The following is a 12,750-nucleotide window of genomic DNA, read 5'->3' on the forward strand; positions in this document are numbered from 1 at the left end:
AATTACACATGAGAGATTTTAATAAGATATGGCTGAAAAAACAACAAATGTTTAGTCAGTAGCCAGAGGGTTACTCGTTCATTGCCCTTTCCTAAAGAACTGCAAAGTCAAAAACAGCAATCCGAAACTATACAAGACTTAAGTGTGAAATCAGCTTCAAATTGCAACAGAAAAACTCAATAGTCCTTGAGATGATATCACTCTATTCGAGGAAATGAGGACAGCTTGAGTCCTTGTGCTAATTAATTATAGAGCAGACATGCTTGCCGGAATAAATATGCATGAAAAAGTTTGCATGCTTATATTTCATCTCTCTATCTTGTTCAGGAAAGCAAGGAGCAGGTGATCCGTCCGCGGCTCCTAGCCAACTGTCTGAGGCGCAAACGGCCTCAAACCGCACCTGCCGAGAACTCGTTGCTGCCTCCGGTGATCACGCTGAATTACTGCAGCATCAGCCAAGCGTCTTTTGCTCGCACTGAACAAGATGCAAACCGCGAGGAAGAGGAGGGTGGGGATGAGGAGCAGGTGGCGGTGAGGAGCTGTGAGGTGAAGAAGTTGGCAAACGGACGCACACACACAAGCCTGCGGCCACCCCGGGCCGCACACGCCATGGTTTGCCCCAGTCAGGCACGCTGCAGAAGTATGCACTCCAAGGAGAAGAAAGCCACGCAGATGTTGGCCATCGTTCTGGGTGAGAGACTTTAAATGCTAATGTGGATACTCGCTACACTATTTGATTTCTGTGGTTAGTGATGGAGAAATTACTTCTTTAAAGGGGTCGTTTATTAGATCAAAACCCCAAATGTTTTGCTGTTGCAGATCAAAAAATAATAAGCGAAATAAAACATTTATTTGAAGGTGTGTATGTTATCTGAAACACCTGGAAACAACTGCGTTGCATTGGAGTAACCTAGACCCCACCCTTTGTATGATTGGCTAGAGAAGCAACTGTCAATCTACACTAGTGGATCAATAATGACACTGAAGCCCGATTTAAAGTCCATATAAACCAAAAGATGCAACCATTTTTTTCATATTGTGACCCAGTTCTTAGAGAAATGGATTATTAAATGAGAAAACAGCGGGCGAGGCTTGATTGTAAAGTGTGATAGATGTAGTTAAGGCATTTCATTCAGAAAGATCAGGAAAAGGGTTTGAGAAGAGCTATTACAACAGGCACCTCCTGCTCACCATTTCTGTTTATCGTTAAAACTGACAGTTGGAGCAGCGTAGTCATGGGGCATGGTCACTTTCGTCTGCAACACTGTCAACCCCTCCCCTGCACTTCAGTTTCTAACGTGACACTATCAACCCCTCCCCCTGCACTGTCAAAGTCCTCCCCCGCTTTTCACTTTTGTCTGTGACATTGTCAACCCCTCCCCTGCTCTTTACATTCATCCGTGACCCTGTCAACTCCTTCCCCACTCTTCACTTTCATCTGAGACACCGTCAACCCCTCCCCTGCTCTTCACAATCACCTGTGAAGCTGCGGTCACACTTGACTTTTCTCCCCATAGACTTCCAATCGTATGCACGCAAATGTGTCAGACCAAAAACTGCTGCTGCGGTGCAAAGTTCAAGCTTGGTGAACTCTGTCCTGCGAAATCACATCACTTGTATGCGTGAGACCAATCGAGGATCAAAACATGACCTCTCTGGACAGAAATTTAAAACATGGAGCTAGCGCTCGCTTTTTTAATGTATAATCATCTTGTTTAATCCTGCCCCTTTTTGCAGCACCGTACGACAAAATTTCGCACACACAAACTCTAGTGTGACTGTAGCTTGACACCGTCAACTCCTCCCTCGCTCTTCACTTAACCTGTGTCACGTCAACTCCTCCCCTGCTCTTCACTTTCACCAGTGACACCATCAACTTCTCCCCCTGCTCTTCACTTTCATACGTGGTACCGTCAACACCTCTCCCTGCTATTCACTTTAACCTGTGAAACCGTCAACCCCCCCACTCTTCAATTTCACCTGTGACACTGTTAACCCCTCCCCCTGCTCTTCACTTTCACCAGTGACACCATCAACTTCTCCCCCTACTCTTCACTTTCACCTGTGACACTGTTAACCCCTCCCCCTGCTCTTCACTTTCACCTGTGACACTTTTAACCCCTCCCCCTACTCTTCACTTTCACCTGTGACACTGTTAACACCTCCCCCTGCTCTTCACTTTCACCTGTGACACTGTTAACCCCTCCCCCTGCTCTTCACTTTCACCTGTGACACTTTTAACCCCTCCCCCTACTCTTCACTTTCACCTGTGACACTGTTAACCCCTCCCCCTGCTCTTCACTTTCACCTGTGACACTGTTAACACCTCCCCCTGCTCTTTACTTTCATCCATGCCACCGTCAACCCCTCCCCCACTCTTTACTTTCACCTGTGACACCGTCAACCCCCCTCAGTTCTTTATGTAGGGGATCTACAAATCCGAATATGAGAGAACTTTTATTTTGAAATTTGACATGGGCGCCGCCATTACTTTCTCCGGTGTGTGTGTGGGTGACGATCGCATTCAGGCAGAGAGAGGGAGGAGAGAAAGGCGAGTTGTGACAGCAGTGGTGAGCTAATGAAGATTGTGCAGTTTTAAAACTTTTTGATCAACTTAAGAAGTTAACTGATGACATGAAACAAAGCTAGATTACATTGCTTCAAAGTCTCGTTGCTTTTAAGTCTCCGTGTAGTTTAATGAGCCAGTTATTAACAGTGACGCAGCAAGTTTTTTTTGCCGTGCTCGTCAGTGACGCGGGATAATAGGCCTGCTGTTAAAGTCAGTCGGATTATTCTGTGCTGAAGTTGAATACTCCCGTGTTTTTTTGTAATTTACATCCAGATTTTTGTTAGTTCAAACGAACTCAAAACGTAGTGGATGCTGTGTTATTTTTGCGAGGATTTTTGCGTTGGAAAGCATCGTGTGTTCATTGTTTGCTCTGATTGATCGCCGTTGGACGGGATTGTGGCCTTGTTGGATCGTGCTGTGCTTTCAGGATCACGAGGGCAATCGTTGGGGATCAAAGAGTTGAAGGAACATTACCCTGCCTTTCCAGACTCCTTTCAGCGCTCCGTTCTGTACCCAAGAGTGGTGATGTACAATATTGAGTTCACATTTCCTTGAATATTGGTAAGACATCTTTTCTTTTCACCATATTGAAACAGAACTGTGCTTTAAAGGAACTCTCATTCGAAAAACTGGAAATTGTGCGTTTTTCCACAAAGAGACTTATTTGTTTACCAGTCTATGGACATTTTCACTCGTGAATGGACTGAGTATATTATTTCTGAATTTTGAAAGTGAACTCTAACTTGATTTGAAGTCATTTAATTAATACTGATTGTGAATGTGAATCTTGTCATTGTTTAAGGTGTTACTGAAACACTGAATATTGTCTATATTTCATTTCGTTTTGAGCTGATTGAGTTTAAAACAATTTAACTTTTTATGTGAAGAAACATAAGAAAATAAAACTCATTCAATTAGTCTCATAAGACTAATACTTTTTGTTTAAATAAATATTTGTTTGTTTAGTTACATTGAGTTAACTGAAGTCCTTTATACTAAGGAGTGGGGCCGTCTCATCTATCCTGTTAGATCTGGGAGGGTGGGTTTTTCCTGAGTTTTTACACACTCACATACACACTTCAGGCTACCACCGTGATAAAGATAGATCCTGAAGCCCACCTCACTTTATCTGTAGCTCCATATAGCAACACGATAGACACTCACATATAACCACTAGTTATACTGAGACCTAAAGCATTGGGTGGGGGGACTAAGTTCCTGTTGCTCACTCAGTCTTCCTTAGTTTAAAGTTTATTATCTGCCCCACAAGGCGGTGGCATATTCCCCTCCGCCACATATTGGCGTCACGAACAGGATCAATTCCTGACTTTTAATTCAGTATAAGTTTGAAGTTTTTGAGCCGACGCTATGGCTGAGCTAGAAGAATTAAAGAAACAGTTTGAAGATATGCAAAGGCGGTTCGGTGAGCAGTCTGGCATGTTAGAGCAAGCCAGAGCCGAACAGAGGGAGGCACTTTCTCTAGCTAAAATTGTTATTGAACAACAAGCTGCTGCTCAAAAAGCACCATCTACTGTGTACATCCCAAGAGATCGTAAACTTCCAGAGTTCAGTGGATGTCGTTCTAAGCCTGGCGAGTTGAGCATAGAAGAATGGATAAGTTCCATGAAGTCCGCCTTCAAGGTGATGAAAATTCCTGAAGAAGACAGAATTGAGTTTGTTAAGCAATGTTTAAAAGATGAAGCAAAGATGACAGTCAAGTTTATGCTGAACGGAAAGGAGAAGTCAGTGGATGAGATTTTTGATGCTTTGGATCAGACTTATGGGGACAAACTTCCCATTGGCAGCAGGCTGAAAGAGTTTTATGACCGCAAACAAATGCCTGGAGAAACCATTCGTTCGTATGCATACGATTTGCAAGAGAAATTGAGTATAATTCAGAGCAGAGACCCAGCTAGAATTCCTGATGCTGATGGTGTATTGAAGGAACAGCTCGTGCTAGGCCTCAAAGATGATTCACTACGACGTGAAATGAAAAGGAGAGTAAAGGCTGAGAAAGATTTGACATTCATTCAGCTTATGCAAGAAGCTATAACATGGTCAGAAGAAGAGGAAGTTCAAATTCCAAGTAATCTGAGACCCAGTACTCGTTCACGTGGTGTTGTTCATGCTACCTCTGCGACAGAGAGCTCTTCAGTCCCTCTCACCCTAGAGTCACTCCATGAAGCTGTTCAACAAATTGCTGCCCGACAGGAGGAATTGTTTCAAATAGTCAATAGTAAAGAAAAAGTGAAACCTCTTGTAAAAGAGAACAAGATGAAAAGTGTACCTTTAAAAGATAGTGAAGGGAGATACATCTGTTATACCTGTGGTAAGCCAGGACACACAAGCCGACGTTGTCTTCAGAACAAAGAAAACTCTAAAACTCAGACAGTAGAGAGGGAAAAGACAGCAGACCGAGACACTTTAGTGCTAGAGAGCCCAGGTCCATCTGTCATTCGTAGTCATACTGCAGACTGTGATACAAAGAATGTTTCCAAGTCTCTTTGTGAGAGTGCTTTTGGAGACTGTCTGACAATTGAAGTGAAAATTGCGGGTATAAGTACCATTTGTCTCTTGGATACAGGATCAGAAGTCACTACTATCACTGAGTCGCACTTTAAGGATCACTTTGGAGAAGCTGTGTTGTCTTCTGCCAACTGGGTTCGTCTCACAGCAGCAAACGGCCTGGACATTCCCATCATAGGTTGTCTAGAAGCAGACATAGAGTGTATGGGGAAGAAGTTACATGGAAAGTGTGTGTTTGTAATCAAAGAGACCGAAACCCACGGAACAGAGTTGAATAGATTGCCTGGCATTGTTGGGATGAATGTGTTGAGTGAACTTAAAGATCTGTTCATGACTACTGGAGACGTGAAGAAGATGAACAGATATAGTTGTGGCTTTAAGGAGGCAAGGGTCCAACGAGTGTTAGCTAACATCAAGATGCAGACAGAGACATTAAGCTGCAACGATAAGATTGGCTTCGTAAAAGTTGCTGGCAAGCAAGCAGTTACTATCCCTCCATTCAGTGAACGTGTTTTGGAAGGCCGCTGTAGAATACCACCAAAAGTAAGCTGTCAAGTGTTGGTGGAGGCCTCTTCAAATGTCAGCTTGCCTAAAAGTGTACTGATCGCTAATGTACTCGCCAAATCAGCTGATGGTAAAGTTCCAGTCAGAGTCCTGAATTCTAGCGAAAAACCTGTAAAATTACCACCACGATGTAGAATCGCTGCACTGTCCAAGCCACAAGAAGTTTTGCAAAAAGAGCTTGTTGAGTTTGAGGAGAAGGAAGGTACCCTGCATGTTAAAGCTGTACAGAAACATCAGGTGAATGTGGATATAAGCACCACAGAGCAACTGCCAGTTCCAGTGCAAATGAATTTAGAGAATCTCACCGAAAGTCAACGTTGCACACTACAGGAACTACTGGTCAAGCACAGTGATGTGTTTTCAAAGAACGATTGTGACTTTGGTTATACAACTGCCGTTACACACAATGTACCGACAGGAGATGCTCCTCCTATTAAGCAAAGACATCGCAGAATACCACCTCAAGTGTTTCAGGAAGTGAAAAAACATGTTCAGGATTTGGTTTCTCAAGGTATTCTCAGAGAAAGCTGTAGTCCGTGGGCATCGCCAGCTGTGATTGTAATTAAGAAAGATGGTAGCGTACGCTTTTGTTGCGACTACAGAAGATTAAATAAAGTGACTTGCAAAGATGCTTATCCACTCCCTCGTGTGGAGGAATCACTGGATGCTTTAGGTAATGCACAGCTGTTCTCCACCCTTGATCTTACCTCTGGGTATTTCCAAGTTGCGATGAATGAGGAGGATAGAGCAAAGACGGCGGTAACAACTCCTTTCGGATTGTTTGAATGGACCAGGATGCCATTCGGACTCTGTAATGCTCCTGCGACGTTCCAACGTCTGATGGGGGTGGTGCTCGGAGATCTAACTTTTGACATACTGCTCATCTACCTGGATGACATTATTGTTTTTTCAAGAGACTTTGAAAGTCATTGTCAGAGACTGGAAATAGTGTTCAACCGATTGAGAGAGCATGGTTTGAAACTAAAACCCAGCAAGTGCTTCCTTTTGAAACCCGAAGTGAAATTCTTGGGTCATCTAATATCCTCCCAAGGAATAAAGGTGGATGGAGAGAAAACTCAAGTGTTGGAGACATGGCCTGCACCCACAAATGTCAAAGAGTTAAGACAGGTCCTTGGATTTATGAGTTATTACAGGAGATTTGTTCCTTGTTTTGCTCAATTAGCCCGGCCTCTTCATGCTCTGGTGGGTAAAGGAGGAAAAGGGAAAGTTATTGAACCTTTTAACTGGACAACTGAATGTCAGATAGCATTCGACAAACTCAAGCATTGTTTAATGTCTCCTCCAGTCCTTGCATATCCAGATTTCAGTCAGTCTTTTGTACTCACAACTGATGGGAGCCTGCATGGTCTTGGAGCCGTGTTGAGCCAGAGACAAGGAGATGGTGAGCGTGTGATTGCGTATGCAAGTCGAAGTCTTCGTGGATCAGAGAAAAATGACAGAAATTACAGTGCTTTCAAGCTAGAGTTGCTAGCTCTAAAATGGGCTGTAACCGAGAAGTTTAAAGAATACTTGATCTACTCCAAGTTCTCTGTGATTACAGATCACAACCCTTTGCGCTACCTAGAAACAGCAAATCTAGGAGCAGTTGAACAACGGTGGGTAGCTCAGTTGTCGGAGTTTGATTTTGAAGTCTTCTACAAACCAGGACGACAAAATACAAATGCGGATGTTCTTTCGAGGATTCCATCTGGAGAGGAGCCAGAGCAGGAGGATTCTGATAAAGATTTCATTAAGATGAATTCAGATGAAGTGCGCACATGCTTATGGCCAGCCACTAAAAATCAGCAGAGGGTTCAAGCTTCAGTCCAAGTATCTGTGGCAAGAAAAGTCCCTGGATACAGTTGGAGTGATCTAGAAGAGCAACAAAAGACAGACCCTAAAATAGCTCCTATCTACCGTGCGGTTCTTAAAAACAAGAATCTGAGCCCAGTTGAGCAGCGTAACATGAATGCTGAGTTAAAAAAGCTTGCTAAACAATTCATAAGACTCGAGCTTAAAAAAGGAGTGATGTTCCGTACCATCCTTGATCCTCGAGATGGCGAAGAAATTTGTCAGCTTGTGGTTCCAGAACCTCTGCGTTACAAAGTATATGAGAGTCAGCATGATCATTGTGGCCATTTCGGAGAAAGAAGTACGCTAGAGCGCATGAGAAGAAATTATTACTGGCCAACAATGAGTAAGGATGTTCAAAGCTGGATCAAAGAGTGCAAAAGATGTGCACTTGCAAAGGATGTTTTCCCTAAGATTCGAGCTCCAATGACGTGCACTAATGTGTCTGCACCACTGGAAGTCCTTGCAATGGATTATACGGTCTTGGAGGAATCTGTGGGAGGATACGAAAATGTTCTTGTCTTAACTGACATGTTCTCTCGTTTCACAGTGGCCGTGCCCACCAGAAATCAAACTGCTCACACTACTGCGAAAGCACTGGTGCAGCATTGGTTTGTACATTATGGCTGTCCTGCACGATTACATTCGGACCAAGGTCGTTGCTTTGAAGCCAATGTCATTAAAGAACTGTGTAGAGTCTATGGAATTGGAAAGAGTCGCACAACCCCGTATCACCCCCAAGGTAACTCCCAGTGCGAACGATTTAATAGGACTATGCACGACATGCTAAGAACTTTACCCCCAGAAAAGAAAAGGAACTGGAAGGAGTATCTACCTGAGTTAGTTATGGCCTATAACAGTCGAACCCACACTTCAACTGGGTATTCGCCATTCTACTTACTGTTCAGTAGAGATGCTCGCATGCCAATGGATATCCTTAATGGAAGGGACATTGAGGAAAGTGGAGTTGACAATCTTGATGATTGGGTGAAAAAACACCATGACAGATTGAAAACAGCTGTTGAAGTAGCCAACTCTGCAGCACAAGAGGCTTCAAGACAGAGAAAGAGAGCCTATGATCGCAAATCACGTGGTGCACTCATGAAAGCTGGAGATCGTGTTCTGTTAAGAAATCATTCACACAGGGGAAGGAATAAGATCCAAGATCATTGGGAACCCTTACCTTACATTGTAGTGAAACAAAATCACACAGACACGCCAGTCTATACTATTCGCCCAGAGAAAGGGGGTCCATGTAAAGTTGTACACAGAGATCAACTTAGACACTGCACTTTTCAGTCATCTTTACCGCCTCGTACATCTAGACATAATTCTAGAGCACACACAAGTCAGGAACACACTGATTCAGAGGATCCTGATGTTCTTGTAGTCCCTGTTACATTTACACCAACTACACTTCCAGACACTCAAGGTAGAAGGGAAAGTGGGGATGAGTCGGACACAGGTATTAGAGAACATGATAATAGAATTTCAGATGAAGATTCAGTAGATCAGTCTGTAAATTCAGGTGGTTCTGAAGCTGAAAGTGAAAATGAAAGCATTCCTGAACCTAGACGTTCACAACGTTTGAACAAAGGTACTTTACCTGTTAGGTACAGAACTGATTTTGTCTTGAAATAAATTTAGACAACAATTGAAACTTTAAGGTTTTGAAAGTATCTTTTAATGTGTATTTCACTGATTGAAAACATGTTATTGTTGTACTGATGTTCATACCTAAAGTGTTTACCTGCTATTCTCTGTCTTTGTTTTCCAGAACCGGATCGCTGAAAGGAGGTCCAGTGGTATGGCAGGGTTTAGTAGGGGGGAATGTAGTGGATCTACAAATCCGAATATGAGAGAACTTTTATTTTGAAATTTGACATGGGCGCCGCCATTACTTTCTCCGGTGTGTGTGTGGGTGACGATCGCATTCAGGCAGAGAGAGGGAGGAGAGAAAGGCGAGTTGTGACAGCAGTGGTGAGCTAATGAAGATTGTGCAGTTTTAAAACTTTTTGATCAACTTAAGAAGTTAACTGATGACATGAAACAAAGCTAGATTACATTGCTTCAAAGTCTCGTTGCTTTTAAGTCTCCGTGTAGTTTAATGAGCCAGTTATTAACAGTGACGCAGCAAGTTTTTTTTGCCGTGCTCGTCAGTGACGCGGGATAATAGGCCTGCTGTTAAAGTCAGTCGGATTATTCTGTGCTGAAGTTGAATACTCCCGTGTTTTTTTGTAATTTACATCCAGATTTTTGTTAGTTCAAACGAACTCAAAACGTAGTGGATGCTGTGTTATTTTTGCGAGGATTTTTGCGTTGGAAAGCATCGTGTGTTCATTGTTTGCTCTGATTGATCGCCGTTGGACGGGATTGTGGCCTTGTTGGATCGTGCTGTGCTTTCAGGATCACGAGGGCAATCGTTGGGGATCAAAGAGTTGAAGGAACATTACCCTGCCTTTCCAGACTCCTTTCAGCGCTCCGTTCTGGACCCAAGAGTGGTGATGTACAATATTGAGTTCACATTTCCTTGAATATTGGTAAGACATCTTTTCTTTTCACCATATTGAAACAGAACTGTGCTTTAAAGGAACTCTCATTCGAAAAACTGGAAATTGTGCGTTTTTCCACAAAGAGACTTATTTGTTTACCAGTCTATGGACATTTTCACTCGTGAATGGACTGAGTATATTATTTCTGAATTTTGAAAGTGAACTCTAACTTGATTTGAAGTCATTTAATTAATACTGATTGTGAATGTGAATCTTGTCATTGTTTAAGGTGTTACTGAAACACTGAATATTGTCTATATTTCATTTCGTTTTGAGCTGATTGAGTTTAAAACAATTTAACTTTTTATGTGAAGAAACATAAGAAAATAAAACTCATTCAATTAGTCTCATAAGACTAATACTTTTTGTTTAAATAAATATTTGTTTGTTTAGTTACATTGAGTTAACTGAAGTCCTTTATACTAAGGAGTGGGGCCGTCTCATCTATCCTGTTAGATCTGGGAGGGTGGGTTTTTCCTGAGTTTTTACACACTCACATACACACTTCAGGCTACCACCGTGATAAAGATAGATCCTGAAGCCCACCTCACTTTATCTGTAGCTCCATATAGCAACACGATAGACACTCACATATAACCACTAGTTATACTGAGACCTAAAGCATTGGGTGGGGGGACTAAGTTCCTGTTGCTCACTCAGTCTTCCTTAGTTTAAAGTTTATTATCTGCCCCACAAGGCAGTGGCATATTCCCCTCCGCCACATTTAATTTTACCTGTGACACTGCTAACCCCTCTCTCGCTCTTTACTTTCATCCGTGACATCATCAACCCCTCCCCCTGCTCTTCACTTTCATCCGTGCCAACGTCAACCCCTCCCCCCGCACTTTATTTTCACCTGAGACACCATCAACCCCCCGCTCTTCAATTTCACCTGTGACACTGTTAACCCCTCCCCCTGCTTTTCACTTTTATCCGTGTCACCGTCCAACCCTCTCCCCGCTCTTTACTTTCACCTGTGACACCGTCAACCCCCCCCCTCAGCTCTTCAATTTCACCTGTGACACTGTTAACCCCTGTCCTGCTCTTTACTTTCATCCGTGACATCATCAACCCCTCCCTCTGCTCTTCCTTTTCATCCGTGATACCATCAACTCCTCCCCCCGCTTTTCACTTTTGTCCAAGACACTCTCAATCCCTCCCCATGCTCTTTTTTTCCTCACTTTTTTTTGTCAAACCAGAACTCTTCAAACACCCCCAACTTTCCTTCTCGTATAGTCTTCAAGACTGTTGCCATAGGGCCAGCGGTGCTCCTGGGCTACGTATATTAACCATTCCCAATACCTAAGACATATTTAATCCGACCATTTAACTGAAAAATGTAAAAAAAGCATGAAGTGCATTTTCAGATTTCAGTTAAAGATTAGAAAGGCAATAATTTTTTTTTTTGTAATGACATTGAATTGTTGACCACAAAACTAGCAATGCGTGCTAACAAATTCATAAGGTTAGTTTTGATTTCATGTGTTCTTTAAATGAAACTTGAATTGGATATTTTGGAAACGCAAACACAGAATGTGAAAACGTGCAAGGAGGCAAAGACTGTAAGCACACAGATTTTAGTTTTGTGCAATGTAATTCTGAACACATTTTTAATTTTGATTCACACTTGCACATAGAGTATGTTTGGTTTGTGACCTCAGTGTTTCTTATTCTGCATTTAGTTTTCATTTTTGCGCATTATAGTTTTATATGCAATTCATGCTTCTTTTTTTGATCCCCAACCGGGATGCATTTAGTGAGAATTTGATCCCATAATAGTTCATCCAAAAAGTACAATTTGCCATTTATATGAAGATCCTGTGAAGTGCTTTGAAATGTGCATTTTTGTTTGATGTGTGATGTAATTTGAAATAAAAGATGAAGACAGGGCAGGATATAGAGTAGTTCCAGTTGCATATCCATGAGAGCCTGTAACAACACGGCACAATTACAAACCGCTCTTGGGCCAGAATTCTAGGTACAGTAACTGTATTACAACTGCAATTTATTTTTGTTATTTAATGAAATATATATATTATAAAAAACTAATATCTGGCCATCGTCCATATTACTGTTTACATTAGACTGGATTTCCAAGGAATTAAGACCCCAGCAGACACAGGATGTCAACATGACGTCAAATTGACATTGTACACTGACGTTGTGGGGAAGTGGCATTTTGGGTGGAAATGAAAATCGGGTTGAACCCACGTCAGATCGACGCCAGTGTCAAATGTCGACAGAAGTTCAAGACTTTTGTTCAACACAATCTAAAAACAACCAAATATCAACATCTAATGATGTTACAGCTTGACATTGTGTGGATGTTACCACTATGACGTCTATCAGATGTTGGATTTTAGTTGCCTTATACCTGTTAAATAAATGTCAGTATTTGACGTCAATATGACATGGGATTTTGGTCAGTTTAAAACAAAACCTAAAATCAACCAAATATCGACATCATTTGACAGCATTATTGGACATCATAATGAGGTTGTCCTTGAATTCTAGCTAGACATTTAATTTTAGTCACCTGACATCACAACCTAAATCTATTAACATCTTATGATGTTGTGTGCCTGCTGGGACATTATAGAAAGCTTCATTATCAGTGCTTCTTGGAGATTCAGTAAATACTAAATCAGTGGCTACTGATACAAAAAACCAAATACAGGCCAAAAAAAT

At 42.1% G+C, this 12,750-nt stretch overlaps 1 protein-coding gene and 2 long non-coding RNA genes across 9 annotated transcripts in view; 1 reads left to right on the forward strand and 2 right to left on the reverse strand.

Moving 5' to 3' along the window:
- drd3 (dopamine receptor D3) overlaps positions 1 to 12,750 on the forward strand; it is a 39,232-nt gene that overhangs the window by 20,182 nt on the left and 6,300 nt on the right. For 5 of the 7 annotated variants that reach the window (XM_021470111.3, XM_073939987.1, XM_068217028.2 and 2 more), the window contains 1 exon segment: positions 328 to 691. The exons of the other annotated variants lie outside the window; for them this stretch is intronic. In XM_021470111.3, the coding sequence (XP_021325786.1) occupies positions 328 to 691 (364 nt within the window). 7 annotated transcript variants of the gene reach the window in all.
- The window catches only part of LOC137489235 (uncharacterized), a 59,586-nt gene that overhangs the window by 6,221 nt on the left and 40,615 nt on the right, over positions 1 to 12,750 (reverse strand). The window lies entirely within an intron of this gene.
- LOC141380673 (uncharacterized) lies at positions 1,239 to 12,742 on the reverse strand. Its single transcript, XR_012399312.1, has 3 exons — positions 10,785 to 12,742; positions 2,186 to 2,416; positions 1,239 to 1,980 (listed from the first exon to the last, which is right to left on the reverse strand). It is a non-coding gene; the product is annotated as an uncharacterized lncRNA (long non-coding RNA).

This window comes from Danio rerio, chromosome 24 (genome assembly GCF_049306965.1).
Source record: "Danio rerio strain Tuebingen ecotype United States chromosome 24, GRCz12tu, whole genome shotgun sequence".
In the NCBI taxonomy this organism is placed as follows: Eukaryota; Metazoa; Chordata; class Actinopteri; order Cypriniformes; family Danionidae; genus Danio; species Danio rerio.